Source organism: Aptenodytes forsteri, unplaced genomic scaffold (assembly GCF_000699145.1).
Source record: "Aptenodytes forsteri isolate BGI_AS27 unplaced genomic scaffold, ASM69914v1 Scaffold15, whole genome shotgun sequence".
In the NCBI taxonomy this organism is placed as follows: Eukaryota; Metazoa; Chordata; class Aves; order Sphenisciformes; family Spheniscidae; genus Aptenodytes; species Aptenodytes forsteri.
This window is the reverse complement of record NW_008795129.1, coordinates 4,016,622-4,042,387: the sequence shown is the minus strand read 5'-3', so window position 1 is coordinate 4,042,387 and position 25,766 is coordinate 4,016,622. Positions and strand designations below refer to the sequence as shown.

Sequence of the window (25,766 nt, the reverse complement as noted above, 5' to 3'; positions counted from 1 at the left end):
GATGTAAAATTTAACTGAGAAGAGGAACTTTTGTTGAGCTTGGGCTTAAGGAAGTGACGAGGACTGGGCATGAAAGAAAACAAAGGGAAATCTTGGGATGGGACATTGAGGCTGGAAAAGAGTGATAGAGTTCAGAGCAATCCATCTTGTTGAATCAGGCTTGTTCCTGTTCACACATCTAGTGGCTTTTGTCCAGTCAAGCTCTGTTAAATTATGGCACTTCCTTTGGGAGACAATCCCCTGATTTAGTGCGTCTCTTGGACCAGGAAGCTTTAACCTATAGTCAGCTGAGAGTCTGAGTATTTTACTTTCCTCTGGTTCATTTTATTGCTGTCTTTCATCATCCCTTTCCTGATATTCTAATTAGTTATAGTAGTATAATGTCAGAGAATTTGATACCATCCTCTCAGTCCTCCTCCAAGGTGTCGGAGATGTACCTTTTCCCCTGTCCTTGCCTCCTTGGAGGGGCTGGAGAAGGGTTTGCAAGAAGCCAGCTCCAGAGCGAAAAGAAGAGTTTTCCAGCTGGCAAAGCAAGACTGGCTCAGGGCTGGAAGGTGTCCAGCTCTCTTGAAAGTGGGACATCCCTCCTGAAGTGTCCACACGGCATCCAGCAGTGCTGTATGACTAACTATCATCTCCCTTTCTGCATATGGTGGTTGATCATTCTATTCCTGCTTTACTTTGCCACCAAGACTGTAGAAACTTGCTCTTGCTAATACCTCTGCAGAGATCAGCTCATTCAGCCTCCCTTCTGCTCACAGGGAAACCACGATAACACGATGGGGAAGGAGGGAGTGCGACAACAGTGGTGGTATCAGCACCACCTTCTTAAGGCTGTGAATGTAGTCCCAAAGCACGTTTTATTTATCTGTTACGCATCTTGCTGTCTCACGTGTTGTGCTTTCTCACCCTAGGCACTGTTTTTGAGTTCTCCCTCCTACTACAGTCACCGCGGAGAGCTTTCCTGCCAAAGAGATGCTGGGCTGGTTTTCCATGTTGAGTCTGTGAGTGTTCAGTGGCTTGCTCCCCAGGTTTCTATACTCTGTATAGTTGCTCTCTGGCTTCTGTGGTGTTCCCAAGTTGGACCTTGCAAAATAGAAAGCCCAGGAAACCTGGAAGACAGACAGCTATAGAAAGAAGACCCTTGTTTTTCTCTCTTCCCCCTTCCCCGTTTTCCAACCGTTTTTCTGTCCCTTTCACTGCATTTTTCTTCTACTATCCCTGTCCTGAAGGTTGTCTTGCTGCTGGGTGATCTCCTAGTGCTCCCTCCCTCCCCCCACTCAGCAGCTGCTGGTGCTACATAGAATTCAAATCTCAAGACTGTATGATTGTTGGTCAACCTGCATTTAAGAGATGGCCAAAATTTGAAAGCTATCCCAGGAACTTTAAATGCTTCCTGAAAGATTGCATTTGGCATAGCTCAGGTTACCAATGTAGCGAGAGGCTGGAGCAGGTACGCTGAAATAGTGTGAAACATCCCAAGCCCCTTCCTTGTAGAATTCTGGTTTAAACTGTGAAGATTTGCACCTATTGAAATGTCCAGATGCTGATTTTTAGAAATTCATATGTATTTTTCTGCACACAGGCAAGAGACATCTAAACAAGCCTTGAGAGTCTTTGAGGTACACAGTTTGATGCACCTTATGTTGGAGATTCCATCCTTTCCCCCCAGCCCCCTTGGTGGGACAATCAGCAGATTCCTGGGTAGATTTTATGGTAGGGTGAGTCTTTGAGGTACACAGTTTGATGCACCTCATGTTGGAGATTCCATCCTTTCCCCCCACCCCCCTTGGTGGGACAATCAGCAGATCCCTGGGTAGATTTTATGGTAGGGTACAAAATTGTTAAGCACTCTGAACTTTTTATTCATTTAGACATTTTTAAGAAACTGAAAAATACCACAGAAAACCAATATTGTGAAAATACCTCTGCTTCTTTACCCATTTTGAAATATTTAGCCTCTCTGAGTTTTGGGGGTTTTTTTTGTTGGGTTTGTTTTTTTGGGTTTTGGGGTGTGGGTTTTTTTTGCTTTGCTGGCTAGTATTGGGGGAGTTAGTTTAGAAACAGGCATTTTAGGGGAAGTTGGAGATGGTGGTGGTGGTAAGAATGATTAGGAAATATTTTATGAACAGAAAAATAGAGTTACAAAATTGAGACGGAAGATGCGTAATTCAGGGTCTTTCCAGCACTCTGAAAACTGCTTTGATTAAAGCAGTTATCTGTGAGCTGCCTGTGAGCATTCAGAACTTCACTGTGTCTGGCACCTTGCTAGCCCAGCAGCCAAGTGAACATGAAGTGGAACTTCTCCTGTGTTACCTGGTTGTGATTCTCTCTTATGTGCTGCTCATGGGAGGGTTGTCTGTAGACCTTAAGATTGTAGGTACCAGGGTGGACATAACGGTGCTTATAGAAATCAGACTTTAGTGGTAACGTTGTGTAAGGGAGGAAGATCTCAATTTGCTTCCTGCAGAACAGGTGAGTTTGCACAGTTGGTATTTTCCTTTATACTGAGCAGATCTATTCTGAAGTCCTCTGAAACAGAAGTATGAACAAGTTATTTGTTTTAAATCCATTTCTGGCACTGGGTGACATTTTAAATCTTTTGCTGTGGCAGAATGGATCCAGTATTGAGGGAATATCCTATTTCTATGTCATACGTCAGAAAAACGAAAATCAAGTACTAGGCTATTGCTAAATATCATGGTACCTTAATGGTCAAAAGACTAGTAGGGGCTATAGACAGGGGCCTCTATCTCCATTCCCTAGCAATGTGACTTTTCTGGGGAGCTAGGATCTCTCCCTGACTCTTTATCTTATGGTAGAGGATTCTGGATGCACTGAGCCCCCTCAGCCCTCTTGGCATGCTGGACAGCCTAACCTGGTGGGGTTGCTTCTGCAGCCCCTGCACCCTGCTGCCAGCAATGCTCTGCTATAGCACGCTGGTGGGGAGAGCAGCACCCACCAGCACAGCAGTGCCGTCTGGAGGAAAGGAGAGTGTTAGGCACAACACTGGTATGAAGATGCCATGGAACTGCTGTGGTTTCTGTGCCCAGTAGCTGTGACATCAAGCAGTCAAATCTCTCCCCCAACATGTCGGTGTCTTGCTCATCATGGGAACATCATGAGTCAGTTTTCCATGGGGGAAATAGGAAAGCCAGGCAGGGAGGCACTCAGAGTGGGACCAACCAGTTTTGTTTTGGTGCCTGAGCTGGAGGGAGCCACCTCTGTGGCCAAACTGGGGACCTCCGTGTGCCTGGCAGCCCTGTTCCAAAAGGGAGGGGTAGCTGGCACTGGATGAGGCACAAGAAATATCCAGGAGCTAACATCACACAGTTCTTCCTGCTTTGGTAGCCAGTGGGTGTTAGCATCACAGAGAAGGACTTTTATTTTCAGGTGAAGCTGAATTCAGGCCAGATGTATAAGAGTTGATAGAGTTTATTGGTCTGAATGTAGATCATTCTTTGCCTTGACAGTGTACCTTTTTTCAATTTGAGATTTAATAGCAATACTTACAAGGAGGATGGTAGCAATAGTATGGCTCCTATTCTCAGTAAATCTCCATGGAACTAGCTTCCCTAGAAGAGACTTTCTGCCTATTCAGTACATGGAGAAACTAAGGCACAGGATGGTAATGAGTTGCAAGGTGTCACTGTAAGCTAGGAACAAATCCAGGAGAAGAGCCCAGCTTTATCAGGCTCTTAGTCCTTGTTCCCTGTACAGGGAAAGCAGCCAGTTTCTGTGGCTGCAAACCCCAAACTGGCATCACTGACAGCTGCTGTCCTTCCCATGTCAGAGCTCTGCCAGCCTACTCACCAGGAGATGTGTCTCTGCTCTTTTTCCTTTGCAGGAGGCCTGGGAGAACAGTCTCTTGTGTCAAGTGAGAACGCCACTTCAACCAATCGTAGTAACAAAGCAGTTATAAAGGGTAATGTGGTACCCCACCCAGACCTTTGGGTATCTTTTATTTACTTTTTTATCCCCTGTAAAACCACGTTTTGTCCTGTGTACGTGTGTGTGCCTCCGTGCCTAGGAGACCAGCCTTGCCCAGGCATTTGTTGCTGTTGGTGGACTCTCTGCAAGGGTGGGTCTGCCTTGTATAGCGTGGTGGGTTGACCACGGCCAGCAGCCAAGCACCCACACAACTGCTTGGTCACTATCCCCCTCCTCCAGCAGGATAGGTGAGAGCGCAGGAAGAACAAAAGTGAGAAAACTCATTGATTGAGATAAAGACAGTTTAATAAGTGAAGGAAAGAGAAAAAAAAAAACAAACCCAAGTGGTATAAAGGCAATTGCTCACTCCTATCCACAAGCGGACTGATGGCCAGCCAGTTTCTGAGCAGTGGCTGTCTTGCAAGACAAAACCCCACAGTTCTTAATTGCTGAGCATGATGACATATGGTATGGGATATCCATTTGGCCAATTTGGGTCAGCTGTCCCAGCTGCATCGTCTCCCAGCTTCTTGCCTATCCCACATCTACTCACTTAGAGAGTGGAGAGGGCTCAGCAGAGTGAGAAAAAGAAAGCCTTGACACCGTGCAAGCACTGTTCAGCAATAGCCTGAACATTGGTGTGTTATCAACGCTGTTTTAGCCACAAATCCAAAACATAGTACGTTACGGGCTGCTACGAGGAAAGTTAACTCCATCCCAGCCAGACCTAGTACATACAGGTAACCATCACTGTCACCAGGACAGCAAAACCATTTTACTCCAAGGGAGAGAATGTAATGCTAGCTGGCTGCTCCTTGCTGTAGGGATGTTTCAGCTAAACCAGTTTAAGCTTCTGTTTCCCTGAAGCAGGGCTATCACCCAGGCCAAGTTTTACAGTTGGCTTCTTCCACTCACGTAGGTAAGGTATCGCTTACAAGATCAGTCCAGACCTCTGATCTTCGGGCATTTCCACATGGTTGCCCTGCTCTATACAAGATGATTGCAACCAACTGTGTGCAGGAGGGGCTACTGTTTCCCCCTTGTAAAGGGGGAAGACCACGCAGCAGGTCAATCCATGGGGGGATGTCCGCACTCATGGCTGCTGTGTTCATAGCCTAGTGCTGTATTCCCTCGTTGGAGTTGCTCATGTCTCCTGAGCTGCTGGCAGGCCTGAGGCAGCGGAGCAGTGGGCAAGAGCACTTGAGGAAGGTGCTTCTGCTTACAAAGCTATGTTGGTGTTTCTGTCTGCCTGTTTCCACGTAGAGATGGGCTGGTGCTGCTGTTGGCATAAAGCTGGGCTGTCTCTGCTTGCCAGATGAGGCTGGGAGGCCCCTGAGTGAGTTTCAGAGAGCAGCAGGGGCTGCTTCATAGCACGTTGCAGATGCAGAGTGCTGCCTGGGCTGTGGGCAGTGTCAGGAGTCTCCCACCCATGGCTGGTGTACGGAAACCTCCGAGTGTTGTTCATCATGGAGGGAGGGGGGGATTATAGAAAGGATCTTGGTTGTCCCAGGCTTAGCAATAGTACTAGTCAGTAAGAGAGGCTATGTCCAGGTAGACTAAGCATTAGAAAGGCTGCATGGCTTTATCTTTCACTGAAGAAACCCTTCCATACATGCAACTTGGCAGTGGCTGTAAGCAGTGCTTCTTCAAGCTTGCTGTCCAGATTTCTTCTGTCCCCTGGTGATACGGCATCTGCTGCCTGCTTTCTCCAAGTCCCTGCTAGGAGGGTGTGTCAGGCCTCTCCAAGGACCCACTGCAAATTTAAGTTGTTAAAGGCAGAAAATTTTAGCAAGGTTTAGGAGCAGTCAAGAGCTGTTGCAGGACTGGTGCAGAGAATTTGCCCAAGAAGGTGTGTTGCTGGTGAGGAATGGAAGCGTTGGTGGCACAGAAGCATGGACCCAGGGTCCTCTGTGCAGAGCTCCTGCTGCATCGGGCACAGGAGAACATGGGGCAGATGACTCCTCACTTGGCTTTGCTGGCAGAAGCTGTCGGTGTGCAAATTCACAGAGATTTTGGGCAGCCCCAGGAGCAGTTTGTGACTGGGAGACGGGTATCCAGAAGATTACTTGTATCTTGAGACCCTTTCCCTTCTTCCAGCTGTGGCCCTTGTAATGTCCCAGCAGTACCTCTGTGGAATAGGTGTATGCAAAGAAGGGGAGTTCTTATTTCATTGTGGGAACCCCCGACCTCAGAGCATCTGCCTTCCAGGGTCCAGCAGCTGGTTTGGGGATGGGGCAGCTTCTGAAATGCCGGCTGCAGCCGACATGCCGGGGAGGTGCTCAGGAGGAAGAGGAACAAAAGGCAAATTCCTGTCTTTCTCCTGCAGCTCAGAGCAAGGCCTCCAGTGGGAAGGGCTGGACCTGGTGAAGCAGGAGGGAGGGTTTGAAGTTCATTCTTTCCATCCCCCTGCACTGCCTTAATTTCCTTCCCATTGTTTTGATCCCCTCAGCCTTGACAGTAGTGGTTTGCTTACCCGTGCTGCTGCTGGAGGGATGAATGGGAGAAGAGGCTCTCAGCAGCCCCTCTAGTCACTGGAGGAAGGTCTCGGTGGGGCTTGTGCTTTTTCATAACCCAGCAGCCCATGTCTGTGACTTGGGAAGCAAAGCTGTAGCTGGTCTTGCTGATTTCCATACGAATCACAAGACCACAACTGGAGCTTAGATCCCTCCTCTTGGAGCTTCAGAGAGGCCCGCCAGCACTGAGGAGCCACCGCCAGCAGTGCTGCCTCTTGAGGTGAGGAGGGAGTTGCCTTTAGGCCAGCACTCTCTGCAGGTGTGGCAACCCCTGCATTCTATTATTCCTTTGCCCAACTCCAGCTGATGCGTTGGCTGTGTGATACAGGCAGCTTTGTCTAATAAAGGGTGTCTGCACAGTCCTTACACATGCTAGGAAAGCCCAGCTGGACTAAGGCTGCTTTGAGGTTTGGGGTCACCCATGGCACAGCGAATAGCGGGTGAACAGCCAGGAAGCTCTGAACGGAGGGTATTTTCTGCTGGATCAGACTCACACTACGTTAAAAGTGCAACTTGTGTAGGTGTAACCAGTATCTGAACAGAGCTGCAGCAGCACAGATGCAGTGCAAGGTACAGGTCCTGCCTAGAAGCCTGCATGAATCCTCAAGGCAGGTTTTATGGCCAGCACTGAGCACCACACAGCCAGGGCTCCTCTGCCTTTTTAGCAAAAATGAGACACGTGTTCTGTTTTCCCTTTTGTATTTTTGCTCCTTTTCATTAAAATAAAGAGATTCAACATGGATGGAGATTTGTGCTAAGTATAGAATGCCTCAGCTTTTCCACCCTGAGCATCCCTCCTCCGGCAGAGACTGTCCGATCTGTATATGTTTCCAAACCACCCAAGACCTAGCATGTGAAAACAAACACTTCTGCATAATACTTTTCAGCCTTGAGTATAGGTTTCAGCCTAAAAGGAGCCTGTCCTCTTCTTCCAAGGCCAACTCGAATGAGTAGTTGCTGCCGTTGTAAAGCTAGCCCTGCCAGAACAAACCTTTCTCTGCAGATCTGGATGAGTAGGGCAGGTTGAGAATATACAGTGACATCTGGGCTTGTTTGACCTCCCTCCTCCCATTCCCCTTGTTTAAGTACTGTGTCCCCATCTATGAAGTTGCTGTTGGAGAAAGTGGGTAGCTAGAGACGGGGGGTGTCCCTTTATACTTTTCTGGGAGAGTAGGTTTGGCATAGTGCATAAGGAGGCTCCAAGGCAAGAAGGGCCAGGTTGCTACAGATTAATTGTGTCTAAGTCCCAAACAAATCACTGGCAAATCTGGCTATGGCTTCTGGTTTGGATTAACATCTTGCTTTTTCTGTTTTTCTTTTTCTGAAGCTCCAGGGTATTACCTGAGGGCTCCACGTGGAACTAAAGAGGATTTAAACACTGTTGCCACTCTGTCTTGCAGACGGCAGGCAGAACACAACGGTTGCGAGGAGACCGAAGAAGAAGGAATATAAAGATGAGTCTGGGATGGATACGCACTCCTCTCCCAGAGCGCGCAGGGCAACAACATCCAGGGCTGAGAGGATCTGGCCAGGGGGGGTCATCCCCTATGTGATCGGAGGAAATTTCACTGGTCAGTAGTGAAAACATTGCTCCCTGTTTGCTCAGGGGTGAGTGTCTCAAAATGTGTGGGAGTTCTCAGGAGCAGAGTTTTCCCACAAATGACTCAGGTCCTTGGGAGCCTCTCTACTGAGGCAGGGTAGGCATGTGGTTGCACAAGGAATTGTGCACTGTGGAAGCCCGAGACTGACGTGTGCGGTGAGGTGGTTCTTCTCTTGGAGTCCAAGAAATAATTGGGTGACTTGGTCACTTTTCTTGATTGCTTCAGGGGTCAGCACTTGTGAGCTGCAGTCATACCCTGTGTTTCTAGAAAGGGATCCTCTCTGCTGTTGGAAGAGCAGGAGCAGAAGTACAGTGGGTTGCTTTCTGAACCCTCATTCAGAGAACTTTCCCTGTGCACTCTGCTTCCTGACCTGCTGTTTTCTGGGCACCAAACTTCAGGGTCTCCTCTGGCTGTGTGAGGGAGAGAAACGGTGAGCCGGGTCCATGGTGGGTGAGGAGCTCTCCAGAGTATCCTTTTTAGGATCTTTATAGCATCCCTGGGGCTGTTGAAACTAAGATGTCTCTTGGGGTGCAGCAGATCTCTTGCAAGTCTCTCGTGCGAAGCAGACAGACAACTTGCTCTGATGCCACCTCTCTGTAGCTCAGTGGTTCGCCATGGGATTGGTTTCCTTGACTCACGGATGACAAATGCTCTGTGCCTCACTGGAGCCAGCTCTTTCCTGTCTCCCCCAGGCTGCCTCCACCATCTCCCACTTAGATCCAGCAGAACTTATTCCCTTGAGCTCCTGTGATGTGCTTTGTCCCAGCAGCAAAGAGCAGTTTGGGAACCACTCTTGTACAGTGTGGGTTTGCCTCCCCAGTCCTGCCCCTCCTGCCAGTTTGGGGTGATCCTCGAGACCTCTTTAACATCTTCACCCAGACCCTGTCTCATACTGGCACCCACACTGGTGCCAGGAGTCTGTGAAGCCCCAGTAGAAGGGTCTGTTCACCTCCTACAAAAGGAAGGGCTCAGGCAACCTGGCAGGACATTGAGTAGCCTGCTAGCCACAACTGTCCCCCTACATTTGTCAGAGAACAGCCATCCCCATCCCTCAGGGTCTGATGAGAAAGTCTTCTCCGTGTTATGTGTGTCTCACTGCCCTAACCAGTCCAGAGTAGGTAACGCCATCCTTCTATCTGTGTGACTGTGTAAGAAGCAGCTCTCACCATAGCACGGTTCTCTCTTGCGTTCAGCTTGGTGTTTCCCCTCAGCTTAATCCCACCCTGGAGTTCCTGTCTGTATTCCTTGTGCCTTTCTGAGGTACTTCTGGCCTTTTCCCGCTCTCTAGTCCCTCTTGAGAGTGGCAACTTGCTCTGCAGCTCTGTGTGCAGAGGCTATGCTGGAAAGGCAGTGTAGGGAGGCCTCCTGGCTATGTGCTGCTCTGGGGCATCACTTCCCAGCTGTCTGTGTGACTGTTTTGGATGCTGCTGAGTGGCCACTGGAGATATCCTGCTCCCTGGGGAGGGAAGGTCCTGTGGCCTGTCTTGTTGCTAGCGTGCAACAGGCATAATACCCTACTTTGCAGGTGTCTCTGTGCAAGTCCTGAGCTTCAAGCACAGAGCGGCAGTGTATCTCTATACTTTCTTACGCTGCCCTGAGACTGCCTCTAGCTCCTATATAGTTTTTGCTTCTAATTTTAAATACCCGGTAACAGTTTTGCCTTAGTTTTTGAGAGCATCTGTAGCACTCCTGAGATTCCTGGGTCTTGAAAGCTGTGTGTGGTCATGTTACGTTGCAGCATGAGAGCAAATTTGGCACGCCACTGAGTAGCTGGTGCACGGATCGGAACACCCAGCAGCTCTGCCGGAATGACCTCTACCTAGTGAGGTGACATTTCTCATGTGCAGAAATGTTGATGTGCTTAACCAAGTTTGCTACATGTTTAATTAGAGCAATTAGTTCATCAAACAGAAGGAGAGAAAAGTATGATACAGTAAGTCAGTGCTATAGTAGACAGTGGGTCCAAGATTCCTAGAGGTGTCTACAGGTATAAGATTGACTGTTGGAAAGATTGACTGTTCCCCTATCCAGATGAAGTCCATTAGAGATTTCTCTGAAAGCCAGGCCTTCACTGTTAGCTCTTCTTGGATTTCTTTTTCAGGAACCCAAAGAGCTATCTTTAAGCAAGCGATGAGGCACTGGGAGAAGCACACTTGTGTGACGTTTGTGGAGAGAACTGATGAAGAGAGTTTCATTGTGTTCACATACAGAACATGCGGGTAAGTGATACACACATTGCCTGCAACTATCTGTGTTGCAAACATCCCTTTCATTGATAGATGGCTTTGTAAGTCTAGCTCTGGTCAGAATAAACCAATGGCTACATTGGGAAATCTGTCGCAGGGATCCATCCTTACTCCCTGTAAGGTTTGCCGCGGGAACTTAGTATTTGCTCAGAAGAGGGTGCTAAGCCTTTCTGGGTTCTTTTTCCTGGGATAACACTTAAGTGTATATATGCATTTTTATAGATATGGGCTTACGTGTTTTCTTTATACATACACATACATATATGTAGTGTATGCAACTGCTGGCCTGTCCTGGACCCTGCCAGATGCCATCTCCTGTTGCTGTGTCTCAGACTTCCCCAGTTCATTGCTGTGCTGCATGGGTTTGTGGGTTTTCTTTTCCAGATGCTGCTCATATGTGGGTCGCCGAGGAGGAGGCCCTCAGGCTATATCCATTGGGAAGAACTGTGACAAGTTTGGTATTGTGGCTCATGAGCTGGGTCATGTGGTGGGTTTCTGGCATGAGCACACACGGCCTGACAGGGACCAGCATGTCACGATCATCAGAGAGAACATACAGCAAGGTAAAATAGCACTTCAGGTTATTCCACCTGGCTTTGGGTGGGTGGAAACCTTTCTTGCTGGACTTGTGTAAAACCCTAGTGGTCTGTGAGCTGGGATGGAGAAGAAGAAATATTGCTAGTCCTTGCCTAGAATAAGGGTCAAAATAGTTGGGTGAATAGAGATTTTGGATGTCCAGCTGGAATTGTTGGAATGTAGGAGTATATCCCTTTCATTCTAGGTGCCCAGAGGTGGAAGGGTTTTTTTTTTTTTTTTTTTTTTGCTTTTTAAGGGATTTGTTTTTTTCCCTTTGTGTTTGGCATCACAGGTCAGGAGTACAACTTTTTAAAGATGGAAGCTGGGGAAGTGAACTCGCTGGGAGAGACCTATGACTTCGACAGCATCATGCACTATGCTAGGAACACATTCTCCAGGTGATAATCCAAGGTTACATGTCCTTAGGACTATTTTCAGTAGTCATGATTAGCTCTGTGGGATACATGGAGCCTAGAAGGAGACCTGTGATCTATTGCAGAGATATGTGGCAGTTGCAGTGTTCTCTGCTGCATTGTAAAGCTTGGAAAATATTTGAAAAAGCAAGGTGGGTGAAGAGAAGTATGGTGGACTCCTGTTTTCCCCTCCCCACTATATTCACCCAGTGCTGATAATCTCAGAGACCTACCAAAGCCATGGTAGCATGCTTTGCAACCTTCCCAGACAGCATGTATGTATGTGTGTATGCATCTGCCCACCTTCAAGGGGGTAATGCTAAAAACACCTTTGAATCTCTTGTTCGTCCAGCTCATGCTTTGGAGTCACAATATTGCCTTCTGAGAACTTTGCCAAGGGAGAATTTAAGCTCTAGATCATGATCTTTAATCACTTGGGTATTTTTTTAGCTATTTATGCATGTGCTTTAGATTATGGCCTCTGCAGCTCTGTGATACTATGTGACTGGGTTCTTCATGGAGAAGTTTTCAGTCCTGTTTTTGTCCCAACTAACTGGCCAATTTCTGTGTAGGCTGTTTGCCCTTCAGTCCCATCTCATCCCTCCAGATGGAGCCCATTTTGTGATCAGACAGCTCTACTGGATAGAGAGGTGAAATAAGCATAGTTATTTATGTCCTGGATTTGGAACGAGAGCTACTGGATGACCAGCTCCATTTGCTGCCTTATTTGAAGTTTTTTCCATAAATCCCACTACTGCTCCTTCCCAAGAGCTTTCCTTCACTACATACCATGAATAAAGGGGATGGGAGGCAGATCGCAAATATTCACACTCTTCAGAACTTTTTGTTGCAGAAACTAAATGTGACTTTGGGGCTTTTTTAATTTTCTTACTCCCCAGTCGTATGGAATTGCCAAGCCTATTGTTTTGTGCTTTTGTTTCTGAAACTTCACGTCGAGCAGGGGAAAATTACCGAACTTGCTGAAAAGCTGCTTGTTCTGGCAGGGGGAGATGGTGGCTGAGCAAGGGTGCTTTGCAGCCTTCAGAGATTTCTTTGGATCAGATACCCAAAGCAAACAATTTTTCTTCTCTTGAGGCATCTGCTAGACCCTTCCAGCATTTCCTAGACCCTAAATGGTTAGAATTGTCTTGCACAAAAGCAGGATTAAGTTATTACCGCCATTTATATTGTGGATGCCTTTGAGTCTGTGTCTCTTGAAAACCAGGGTCCTTCAGAACACTGCTGGGCCAAAAAGGGATAAAAACGGCAAGAGTCCTTCTACATTTAAATTGGTGCTTAATAGGATTTTTAAGTCTGTTTTCTTTAAGCCCTTTGTCTCTGTGACCCACCCTCACCCCAGTAACAGTCTTTGTGCAGTAATTGAACTGAGCACTAAGTGCCTCTGTGGGCTGATTGTGCTCTCACCGTAAATAGGCAGTGCTGGGAACAGGCTTTTACTTTACCAAGACCTGTCTTGACATCTGCTCCCCTAAGGGAATGATGCTTACTTTGACCAATCAATCAGTAGAGATTTGTGAGTGTACGCATGTCTCCTTCCCACCTTACTGAGGTTTGAGGGTGCTGGCCAATTGCAACCAAAACTGATAAAAGCATAGAGCCTGTGAAGATATTAAGTTTCAGCAAGTTTCGTTAAGATCAGTGGCTAGGAATGGGAGATAGCCCCTGCATGATGCTGCTAAGGTAGTGGGTGTGTTAATACATTAGCACACACCAGAAAGTCCACATAGGAAAAAGATGGTCTGAGCACCCCACCAGTGGAGATGGGGCGTGTGAGTGAGGAGGAGGCGAAGGCCATGGAACCGAGTCTGTGGCTCATTGTCTTGAAGCAGCTCTTATGTGGCACTTAGCACAACCTTGTTGTTTATGACTCCTGTGAATATTGATGGTAGCAAATCATATGGTGTTTGCCATGGTCAAATGCTGCTGCAAATCCTAGGCCCTTTCTATTCTAAACTTTGTACCTAGAACAGAAAGGGACGGTTTTTCTGAGACACAAGGAGTCCTAGCAGTGGAAATTGTTTCCAGTGGTGCTTTTGAAAATTGCTGCAGAAGTCACTGCTTGTTTTCAGTTCACAGCGAAACGTTTCTCATTTGCGTCTGTGGCTAATAGGAATAGGCGTATGGCACAAGAGGCTGTAATGACAGCAGTAACAAGTTTTTACCACGGGAACTTCTGTTCTTGTCTATGTCAGAAAGTTGCCTGTTTTGCAGAGTATGGCTGCAGGCTTTTATTTCCTGGTGCATTCCTTACAGACATGGCAGTAAATTAAATTGAATATGGCTGTCTCATTAAACAATTTATTTTGCTGCTGTCAAGGCCCATAAATGGCAGCTTAGCAATAAGAAAGTTTAAACCTCCACAGAGCCCTAAGCAAATAGTGGGTTACCTTAATTCACTAAGCCTCTTGCTAGTAGACATGGCAGCACAGCCTGCAGTTACAAAACATGACCTCTGCAAAGCTCCCGTTTGAATCAGGATGCAGGTAGCACTGCCTGCATGTCAAGGGGCATCTTCTTGATGTATTGGCAACACACCATCCTAATCCCACACAAGATGTGTACACGTGGCACTTACATCCTCCACAGGTTTTACTGCATGAAGTAGGATTATGTTGTCTCTCCTCTGCAGATGGGGATATAAATACAGAGTTGGGACAAAATGTAGCTACCTGCTGCTGAGTGCTTAACCTGCCTTGAACACCTGCTTCCTTGAGTGGTGTTTAAAGCACCTGTGTCTATTACCCTCAGATGGGATGGTGAATATTCAGCATTCCTCAAGATCAGTTGATAATTTCCATGAAGTAGGATTATGTTGTCTCTCCTCTGCAGATGGGGATATAAATACAGAGTTGGGACAAAATGTAGCTACCTGCTGCTGAGTGCTTAACCTGCCTTGAACACCTGCTTCCTTGAGTGGTGTTTAAAGCACCTGTGTCTATTACCCTCAGATGGGATGGTGAATATTCAGCATTTCTCAAGATCAGTTGATAATTTCATAATGTTTACGTAACACTTTACACATTCAGGGTACTATGCGGGTGCTAATGACTCTTGAGAGCATCTCTGCTTAAACTCTGTCATTCTTAGCTAGTAGCAATGGTGGGTTGTTGTGCTTGACTTACCACTGCATTGGGCAGCTAATGCATGCTCTGCCCGTGCCTGGACAGCAGGAGGATGGGGCATCCAGGATTCCTGGGTTCTTTTCCTACCTCTGGGAGGAGAGGTTCGGTATCTTATTCAAGAACAGTTCTGGTGCTAGAGTGCCTGAGCTGCTCTGTTTAGTGATGTCTGCTTGGTGTTTATTAATTTGTGAGCCAAAGTATCGGTGCTCTTAGAGATGCTCACCAAACATGCAACTTAACATCGTAAGTGTTGTTAAGCAGATAGGGTTTGGGTGGACAGCATGAGGTTGCTGGGATCTCTGCGGTTTAGGCCAAAAAGGCTCTCCTCTGTTCTCAGTTCCTTTGATTGTAAAATGAGAGGAACTGTACTTACTGCCTCCTAATTTGGAGTCATGTTCAGCAATGCATGTGAAGGAAGCACAAAATTCGGTTGGTGGAAAAAGCAAAACCAGAAATCTTACTGGCTCGACCTAGGGTACAGCCTCCTGGAAGAAAATGTGTTTGGCAGGTAGTAAGGGATCACAAAGTAATTTGAAGCTGTGGGTCGTTTGTGTTGTGTGAGCAATGCCCGAGGTGTGTGCTGTGTGCTGGAGGCTGGAGGCTGCGAGTACACAGTCGTGAGGGCTGGAATGGGAAAAAGAATCAAAAGTTTGCATGTGCAAGTGGTGGTTTCTCTATTAAACTTTGGCATTCTTCCCTGGTTGAGCCTGGAGATCTGCAGAAGGCATTTCACTGGCCACAGAAGTATGTCCCTGCCAAATGCCGAGTTCTTCTGTGAACTCCCGAGGAGGCTTGAAAACCTACTGTGAGCAAACCGACCTGTTTCTCTGTTCGTGGTGTTTCTGGAATCAGAGAGATTTATTTTCAGTACATAAACTTAAATAAATTCAGCCCGAGGCACGCAGCTGGCATGTAGAATGCCAGCCTGAATCTGTCAATCAAAATTTGATAGGCTCACCTCAGAGCTTGTAAGCACTGATTTTAGTGCTGATCAGGAATTTTCCTACCACTGAAAAAAATCCCAACATCCCCCATGCAAGAGTTGATTCTAGTTTTTAAAACAGATTAAATTCCTTCCCCTCTATTTCTTCCTTTAGCTTGAATATTTACAGAAGAACTTTCCCCACAAAATATGTTTAATAGAATGATATTTTCTGTTCAAGAATATCGGCTGCAGCTCTGGACAACTGTGTTCCAAATACTCTACTTGCGGTATTTATTTAAAATTAAACCAATACAAAAAACCCCTCTCAAACTCCTTCCTAAGGCTCTTACACAGCTCAGCAGCCCAACGAACAGAATTGCTTGTGTACTTAGAGCTTAACCCGCACTTGAAGACTCTTGTATCAGGACTAGGCAGCACTAAAATTATCGCTTCTGCCCTGATTTCCCATCGGACTCTACGGGCAGTTGTATCCTGTCCTTCAGAAAGAGAAGTCTGCCTCCCAGAGCTGACGCCAAAGCTTCAAGCTCACTGTTAGCATTGGCACCACCAAGCCTGCTAGACATTCAGGGGTGCAGTGAAATGGTTTCTGTGGACTGGACAGCCTGGCCACGAGAGCTTGGACTTTGCCAACCTGGAGTTCAGGTTTCTGATTCCTCCCTCCCACTTTAGCCCCGCAGTCCTAATGCTGCCTTGGGGTCTCTCTTGCGTGCAAGCTCTTGCTTGGATGCATGGACTTTGCATTTTGATGGAAGTGAGCTTAAATCCTTTTCTGGACTGAGATCAGAAGTGCAGCAGAGAGCTCTCCTGAGCATGAAGTACCACATGGAAGAAATAGTAACGAGGAAAAAGAGGCAGAGAAAAATGGAGTTATTAGCTTGGAAACTCATGCAGAACAAAGGGTAGAGCACTTGATCTTTTTCTCTTGTCTGTGGCAACCGCAGTCACTGCCAGCCCAACCCCATCTGCTACCGAACAAACTCCCCTTCCCTCTGCTTCTTTGGCTTAAGTGTCCAGTCCGTGCTCCTGCCGAGCCAGATGTGCCATGAACGTTCTGCAAGAATATTTCATTGCCTTTTCTGATTTATGGCAAGGAATGTGTCTATACTCAAACAGAGGCAGCGGCAATCTTGATATATAAAAAGAGGAATTTACTGGCTTGGCAGACTTGCCTGTACATTTGGAAGCTCTCTCCTTATAGCGAGAAGGCCACCTCAAGACATGCGGTTATCACAATATGCATTACTCTTGCTTGTTAGCATGGGATATATGGTCAAGGGGATGGTGTGGGAGGCCTGCCAGGATGACTTTCTGTGCATCGTGTCACTTTCCCTCCTTCACTGCACTTTGTCTCTCTGTTCTTCCCTTTAGAGGGGTTTTCCTCGACACCATCCTTCCCCGTCGTGATGATAACGGGGTCCGGCCAACTATTGGTCAGCGTATTCGCCTGAGTCAGGGAGACATCGCTCAGGCGAGGAAGTTGTACAAATGCCCAGGTAAATATGGCTTGTGGAGATGGCTCCAACTTTATTGTAGACACGTGGTTTATTTGGAAGGTATTGGAGTTCAAGAGCACCTTAACGATCCCTTTGATGAAAGAGACTCAGGAAATGTAGACCATCAAATACTTCAAGCTGGAGCTGTGGGAGAATTGAACTTGCCTAACATGTGTCTCCTATTAGTACTTTGCCAGTATTCGTGTCTGCTTTAGGGCTTCAGGTTTGTCCAGTGTTCTCTACTGAAACTTAGTAAGAGGAGCTGCAGAGTAGGCTGGGCAGAGGGGCTAGGACGAGGCTTGTATTTTGCTGTTGGTTTCATGTAAATATACTGTCTAGAATTCAAGGTGTAGGCTCTGTTCATAGGAAATGAAATTGATGTACAAGACCATGGACAGAGTGGGGACTAGCAGTTAGCAAAGTGACAGAGGGCTATCTGGTAGACTGGGGTCTCTGCACACCAACCATCAAACTTCTGGTGAGTTATTTATATAGGTGTCGTCCCAGGGATGAGTCTTAAGAAAACCCTAAGTGTATCTCTGTGATTATGGTGTGTTGCACTGAGGCTTGGGAAATAACATGGAAGAAAGCCCAAAGATGCCGATTTGTGAAACAACCAGGTGCTGGAAGCTGGAGCTTTGGGCTGTTCAGGGGACAGCTGTACCCCTCTTTCTACTGCAAAAGGGTTGATGATAGACTGGGAAGAGCTTTGATAGAGAACCCATCTACATATGTGTGATGTACTAAAGACCGATAGTCTGAGTCCTGCATTATCTGGGGTCTGAAAAGATCGGCAAAAAAGAGCATTAGGGTCACAGATATGATTGGCAGACTAAAATTACTCATCAGAACAAAAGGATCCTTTTAAAGTGGAGATATTAGACAGTGAAAGTTTATGCAACACTTTTAGCTGAATAGGTTAATAGAGAAAACCAGGTTCCAGAGAAGAAATCTGCCAGACTTAAGGACAGGTTGAATGTGAGGATGTAAAGAGAGGCTTGAAGCAATGGTGGCACCCAGTCTGGTGCCTGTAGCATGGGCTGCAGTGACTGAGAAGGGAGATAGCACAGAAAGTGTGATGCTGGAGGGAGAAAATTTAACAAGCTCTGTTGAATTTCTGCTGGTAGTGAAACATTAATGAGAAGATACTGGAGATTGAGAGAGTTGCGCTAATTCTGCAGAATGACTCCGTAACATTCGTAAAATGAAAAAAAGGACTGTTGCAGGCATGGCCCAGGAGTTTATCTAGATGGGTTGGTCTGGCCAGCATGTTGATCCCGTTGAAAGTGGCTTTGACTGATCATAAACCTAATATGATCATAAATGACTAACCTTCTTGGAATAAGCATATCACAGAGAGAGGGGAAACGGTGAGGAGGGGAGATAAGTTTTGCCAGTATAGAGAATCACATCTTAAGTGAGTGGCTGGCTAGCACTGCTCTGTGAACCATTCATGAGGCCATGGAAAATGGATGATAGTTGGCGTGCAAATCCGCTGCTTCTCTGTATCCAGCTACAGGTCAGGGAGTGTGAGTTCATAAGGGTCTAGAGTAAATTCTGAGGATCAGCAGTACTTCAGGGTCCGTGATGTCTGGGGATCACTGCTTAGCTTTGTAGTGAGTGATATAACTTTCTTAGGTGTGCTAGTTCTAACTAACTTTTTTATTTTCTTTTTACCACTCATAATTTTCTCTAATTCACTTTTGGTTGAACAAGATGTAGATCTTGGAAAATTATCTCACAGATTAGTTTAGGGATTGGTTTGTTTGAATACTCAAAAAAAAAAAAAATTAGGGACGTCTTGCACCATGTTTTTTGATTGAGTCAGACTTAATCCAAGCAGGTTTTTCATTCCTGTAGCTGGAAGCATCGACTAGATTCAGATTGTCCGTGATGTCTGGGGATCACTGCTTAGCTTTGTAGTGAGTGATATAACTTTCTTAGGTGTGCTAGTTCTAACTAACTTTTTTATTTTCTTTTTACCACTCATAATTTTCTCTAATTCACTTTTGGTTGAACAAGATGTAGATCTTGGAAAATTATCTCACAGATTAGTTTAGGGATTGGTTTGTTTGAATACTCAAAAAAAAAAAAAATTAGGGACGTCTTGCACCATGTTTTTTGATTGAGTCAGACTTAATCCAAGCAGGTTTTTCATTCCTGTAGCTGGAAGCATCGACTACAGATTCAGATTTCTCGAGGCAAGCAAAAAAGCCACTCTGGCCTGACGTTAAAGTCAAACTAAAAGCTACAAAGCAACTTTCTTAAAATGGGGACCCTTCTGAGTCTCAAGTTTTCCACTTGCAAAGTAGAACTTTTCTACTTTTTAGGTTTTTTTCCACAAAGCTTTAGCAGAGGTTATTGCAGTTCAGAAAATATTTGGCAGCAGAACGATTAGAGCTTTAAGCCTACTAAACAAATCTTCTTCAAATATCTATTGTTTTCATTTGGTTTTCTTTTTTTCTTTGCATCAAAATCTATACCCAGTTGCATTTGAAGAGAAGGGGTGCGGTATATTTAATGACATTAACATCATCAGCTGCCATTTGAAACTGTAGCTTGAAAAGTTCTCTTCCTCTGCAAAATGCAAAGCACGGGAGTTCAAAACCGAAGGACTTCAGTTGTATGTTCAAACAGGGTCTGAATGAGACTTTAGGTTGAGGAGAACTTTGTTCAGGAGTCAAGCTGAGGATTTTTAGGTAAAACGCAACAACATAGTCCAGAAGTAGAATGAAAATTGGCTTCCCTTTTAGAAAGAGTCTCCATCTGAGAAGACCTGAGAAAATCCCCCCCAAAAAAGAGCTAGCATGGTGGAGGATGAGTTCCGAGCGTGCACTGGTACGAGCCAGAACGACTGCTGCGTCTGTTGTAAGAAACAGGGTTCTCCAACTCATTAGGCTGGATCTCTTGTGACTGCTACAGTTAGGGCTGTCTTAGCTTTTCCATTCTAAAACCCTGCTGTTTTAAATTGCTCTTAATTCCCCAAAGCTTATACCTCCTGGGTTAAAGTTAGTGCCAAGCCAGGTGAAACCGGATGAAATTTGCTGAAGGAATTTCTGGAAGGCAAGATGCATTCTGCTGCATAGTAGTAAATGCTAGATTTGATATGGCTGCATGGTTGAGGATTTGATGAGTATAGTAACTACAAAAGACTTTAAAACAGTACGTCCTGCAATCTTGTGCTGTGCTAAAGGAAACAGGCCTGTGTGGCTGCACTAACTGTGCAGGAATGGTTAAACTATAAATTGAGAATGGTCCTGCATTATGTCATCCCATCCAATTCTCTGTTCAGCTTCAAAAAGATGTAGTGTACCAGTAACCAGCTGGTGAGCAGTGCCTGTCACTCAACTACTTCATCCAGAAATGAATTCTGAAGCATTCACCTTTCCTACTTTGCTTTTCGCCTCTGTTCCTTTCTAGCAGCTTACATGTGCAACAGCCTCTTCACCGTGTGTGAAAACCACCTCAGCTCAGTTTCTTGGATCCCAGAAGTACCAAACGCTAGTTTTATTGGACCGGTTGGCTTCTTTGCTGCTAAGTGGGGTACATTTGTGTTGCTTATCGGTGTGCTCTGCAAGAGATTGTGCTCTACGCACACGTATGCATTGCTCATTATTATCCTGCTTCTCCCTGCACATGCGGGCAATCGCTCTCCTCTGCGCTGAAAGGCCAGCCTCTCCCAGCGTGTCTGGAGAGTTTCCTCTGCAAGGTTTGGATAGTTAGCGAGGTCTCCTTTCATGATGTTTTAGCAGAGTAGTGTTTAGTGGTAGATACGTTAGTAGCTGTTGCATAATTACACAGTCTTGCCAGGTACTGTGTAATTACACTTAGGAGAATTAAGTCTGGGCTGTTGGAAACCTTCACTGTAGTTCAGCTGAGGGCAGTAATCTTCTGTCCTGTGTCATTACGGTAATGTAGTATGTGTTCCCAGTGATTTAGAGCTCTCTTTATCATTTCATATTTATTTAAATGGATTTTTGAGCAGAGAAAAAGAACATTTATATATCTTGGTGAGTTATGGATTAGAATCCCCTCTTTATTGAGACACCTTGTCAGATGTTGGCATTCCTAGAGCCATCCTAAGGTGGTGGGCACTCCAGACCATGCATTGACCAATGGTGATGCCAGAGGATCATCTGAAGAATGGCTTGCTGTCCTCAGAATAAATATGGCTGGGATTCAGCTTCTTTGACATGTTTATCTGCTGGAGCAGCATGTATTTCTTGGTTGAGGGTCCTAGGAGCATCCTGGGAGCTGGAATTATCCTAACAGACTCTGATACAGGTAACGAGTCAAGGCATCTTTGCAAGAGGTGGAAAGGGAAGAAAGTGTATTTGTTCTGCAAATAGAAGTCCAGATTTCTTCTCCAGTTCATGCAGGCCATCACCTTTTACAAGCCTCTCTCTCTGCCCACCTGAAGCATACAGACAGCATCTCCTGCCAAACATGTTGGGAGAGGCAGGAGGATATTAGCTGTTTCTGTAGAATACTTTGAAACTAAAACTTGCTGTGCAATGCTCTTTTGTAGTTGCATAATGGTAGAGGGAGTTCTCGGGGTTCAGAACTGCTTGAGAATGAAGGAGCAGTGTAGAGGTTTTGAACTCTCATTTATTTTCCTCGTTCCTCTGGGGCAGATGTTACCTGCCTGTTTTGCTCAGCGGTGCTTTTTTTGAGCAGTCTAAAATACCTTTGGCTTTCTTGACAGGAATCGCTTTGCCAGATCCCATGCTGACCTGTGCCTTGAAATATGTGCAACTCATTCCTAGTAGTGCCTCCACCTTCCAGAGTACCCCTAGGAGCTGTTAGGCTGAGCAAAACCCCTTTTTGTGTCCCTGCCTATTGTTCATCTAGTCTGACCTGTCAAGCTGTGGGTCAAACTACTTCAGGGAAATTAAGAATTTCTGGCCTAGGTGACTCCCTCTCCCCTTTTTGAAGATATTAAACTTTTTGAATGGGACCAGTCTCTTTTCACCTCCAACTTCCGACCCGCCCATCTAAATGTGATCATGGCTGAAAAATTAGTGAGTGTGTGATAGCATCAGGCAGAGGAACATCCCCTGGCATTTCCATGAGAAAGGGAGCCAGATGTTCGGCCTTGTCAGATCTTTCAAAGCACTGCTGCTTAACGAGGGATTTTTGGGAGCTGCCTTACTGTCACTGAGGAAACCAAGTTGCAGGTCAAGGGCAGCTTTGTAACATCAGCGGGTTAGGAAATTAGAAAAAACAACTGGAAAGCAGGCAAGCCAAGGTCCCTGCTCCTTGGGATGGGTATCTGCATGTGTCTAGTGTGCACTCTGAAGGAAATGAGAGCTTTGATATTTGTGATCCTCCAACCTAGCTGGTCAGCTGCTCTGCAGATGTAGATGGTCACTCCTTGTTCCAGCTCAGTCCTCCTGGCTCAGAGAGCAGGAACTACAGTAGTCGTGGCTTTCCCAGATGTTGGAAACTGCGGTTCCCTACAGGAGCATATGCGTGTGCATATTACTTGCTTCCCAAAAGTCGCTGTGGGATCTACATTTCATCAACTGCAGCAGGCCACAAAAATGGGAAGGTGGAGAGCAGAGCGAGCTGCAGTGCTCACGTTTTATCCTGCACAGTGTGACAGCAGGGTAGGTGCTGGACAGCCGAAGCCTGAGAGCAGTGGGGCTTGCCCTGCTTTTGTTAGGAGGTTTTAACTCAAAAAAAAAAAGACACTTTACAATGGTAACTAAGGAGAACTTCATTGAGCTGCTTGTAATGAAGGGAAAACAGATTTGCTAACAGTCTTGGGGTTGCGAGGTGGGCTGGGGTTAATATTTTACATTTGATTAGTGGATGCGATATTCCTCAGTAGGGTTGAAACCCAAAAGTGCTGGCATGTGGAAGGAAGATGGAGGAAGAAGGGTGCCTTTTTAAAACCTGTTTCCCCTATGTCCTTGCACTGGTCATCTTCTATCCTGGGAATTCTGATAAATTTCACATCACCCCTTTGGCGAGGTCTCAGATGGTCAATGACCTTTGGCCAGTACCATGAATGAACATCCTTAGAGTACCAGCCACCAACCAGCACACAGCAGCCATGTGCAAGCATTTTGATAGACCCTGGTATCTTTCAGAGGGTCACTCCTTGTTGTTTTTTTCCCCTCTCTCGCAGCTTGTGGAGAGACCTTGCAGGACTCAACAGGGAATTTCTCAGCCCCTGGCTTTCCAAATGGCTACCCCTCCTATTCCCACTGTGTCTGGAGGATCTCGGTGACCCCAGGGGAGAAGGTAGGTGCCGCACCAGCATGAGGTGTACTCTGCGCTTCCCTTGCGTCTGGTTTTACCTGTGAAGACAGCATTAGCAGCTGCCAAAAGACTGTGCTGTAGATCTCTTTGTGCCTGGAGTGCGGGGATGGAGCTTGGAAAGGCTCCTGAGCACCATTGCTGTCCTTCCAAAGATGGGATCAGGAATACATGGTCCTGAGGAGAGAAGAGGTAATGCTGGAGCAGAGCCCCCTCACAGGTCTGGGTTGCGTGTTGATCTCTGATCCTTCCTCTTGATTAGAGACTAAACCCTACCTGGACAGTCTCCTGCCACCCGCTAGCTCTGGCCGAGCTGGGAGCTGGGGGAATTGCCTTTCAAAGCCAGGTGCCAGTCAGATGAGTTAGATGAAATATGCCAGCAAGCTGGGGTCCTGAAGGCAGCTGAGGAGCCGTGAGTGACATCAGTGACCTGCCCCTGTCATGCAGGCATAATGTCCCTGTCAGGGGACTCCCGCTCCCCGCCTTGAAACGCCAAGCCCCGCTGCGCATCAATCAGCCACCCTGTCCACTTTCTTCCTAGCTCCTTTTGTTTTATTGATCTTCCGGTGGAAATGAAATCTTTCCTTAATCCACTACTACCAGCCCTTCAGGCCTTTCATGCTGTACCAGGCTGCAAGAATGCGCAGCCCGGCTTGGGAGCTCCTCAGCAGAGCGGCTTTGCTGAGGATCACCCGCAAGAGGCACTTAAGACTAGGACTTGAACAAAGACGAGCAGAGCTCGCTCGTTTTGTAGCAGCCGTCTTGCTCTGGGACCCACTTCTGTCCCCTGCAAGCCCAGTCCCATGCAGTGCTGAGTGCCTGCCGTTAGCTGCGGGGAGAGCTTCGCCAGGGGCAGAGGTACCAAGAACTATCCAGGTTTTGAAACTATCGCACCGGGAGTTTTGCTGTGTAAATCCTACCCTAAATTCTCCCTTTGTCTCTCAGCCTCTTCAGAAGAGTTGTATCTGTATCTATTTTAATCTAATGATGTTTCTGTGGCAGACTATAGATGTAAATTAATACATGGGTCAAATCTTGCAAGGACAAAAATGACACAAGTACACCCCATCGGTGACTTCCATAGGCCCAGAGCAAGGCCTGTAATTCTTGTTACAGAGGAAGGAGACCAAAGGGACAAAATTTTAATGCTAAGCTCTGCTCACTAAAGCCACTGAACACAATTGCATCATGGTGATGGTGTGAGTGTAATTGTCAGAATGTGGAAACTTGTCAGCAAAATTAGCTGTTTCTTACAAGCGTCATTTATATAAGGGTATAGACCCCAAACATCTGTATTTTGGGGCAATGCATTCTCTATGACATTCACATTAATCAAAACCAAAGATTCAATTTTTAATTTTAAAAAACCCAAATTGGGCTTTTTTAAGTAGCATTTTAGTAACTGAGGAGCAGTGACTGTGAATTACAGAATGGATAGTAAAGTGCTGTCTGCTGTCATGTACTTCCGTGGTTTCATTAAAACACCTTGAGAAGCCTTTCTTTTTTGAGGAAAGCTGATTAAAAAATCCAGCTAACTGTGCAACTGTCTTTTCCTGCATACTCACTTAGGCAGCACTGTAGCAGATGTGAAGCACGTAACCTGTAGGGTCTTCTTTTTAAAGTAGCTCCCTTCCCAAAGAGAAGTGTGTACTCTCTCCTTTCAGATTATGTTAAACTTCACATCAATGGACCTGTTTAAAAGTCGCCTTTGCTGGTATGATTATGTGGAGGTGCGTGATGGCTACTGGAGGAAGGCTCCGTTACTGGGTGAGTAGCTGTTTCATTTTAATTGCATTTCGTATGTTCTTCTGGAAGCTTATTGGGGGAAAAAACCCAAACAGACACAAACCTTCCTTTACCTGGAAGGAGCCTATGTCCAGCCATGCACTGGCCATCCATGTCTCCATCCAGAGATGTCAGTGTGCTGTATTCACACTAAATGATCCATGCTCCAAGTCCTTTGGTAGCAAAGACTTTATTCCTTCCTTTTCGAGCTTGAGAACTGAGGCAGAGAGTGAAGTGAGTCGGAGACATGGTTGGATTAAAAATGTGATCTCTGGAGTTTTATTATTGCTTTTTCCTAAGACCTGCGTGGAACTGTGAGACAGTTAGAGTGAAGCAGCCGTACAGCTCCTGGCCCAAGCCTTTGCCATTATTTCTCAAGTATTTGTGTTCACAAATACACAGTAGTCTGTACTTTGGGCCTCTGTACTTCTAGCAGGGAACTTGCTGGCCCATGCCTAGGATGTCAAAATCTACACTTTGACATCTCAAGGGCTCTACTCTGCTCCTGCTCCCAAAGACCTCAAGGAAGCGCAGCTCCTCTGTGTCTTCCCTATTCCTCTGCCTCCTGCTATCGTAACCACAAATCTTCCTCCGCCCTGGGTGGGCAGTCAGGAGTCCCACCTGCTTCGCCACTGGCTCTGTCTCCATCCCCTAACCTCTGTGTCCCGATGTGTAAAATGCTGCACTGCAAACAGCCCCTTCTGCCTGAAAGGAAAGAAGCAATCAGGGAACTGGGGTTGTTTAGTCTGGAGAAAAGGAGGCTGAGGGGAGACCTTATCGCTCTCTACAACTACCTGAAAGGAGGTTGTAGCGAGGTGGGGGTCGGTCTCTTCTCCCAAGTAACTAACGATAGGAC

General features: G+C 46.3%; 1 protein-coding gene across 1 annotated transcript in view; it reads left to right on the top strand.

Annotated features, from left to right (window-relative positions):
- The window catches only part of TLL2 (tolloid like 2), a 63,989-nt gene that overhangs the window by 18,649 nt on the left and 19,574 nt on the right, over positions 1–25,766 (top strand). The window contains exons 3-10 of the mRNA XM_009277984.1: positions 3,848–3,925; positions 7,844–8,014; positions 10,146–10,263; positions 10,675–10,853; positions 11,159–11,264; positions 16,737–16,861; positions 22,995–23,110; positions 24,790–24,892. Coding sequence (XP_009276259.1) covers positions 3,848–3,925; positions 7,844–8,014; positions 10,146–10,263; positions 10,675–10,853; positions 11,159–11,264; positions 16,737–16,861; positions 22,995–23,110; positions 24,790–24,892 — 996 coding nt within the window. The remainder of the gene's footprint in view (positions 1–3,847; positions 3,926–7,843; positions 8,015–10,145; positions 10,264–10,674; positions 10,854–11,158; positions 11,265–16,736; positions 16,862–22,994; positions 23,111–24,789; positions 24,893–25,766) is intronic.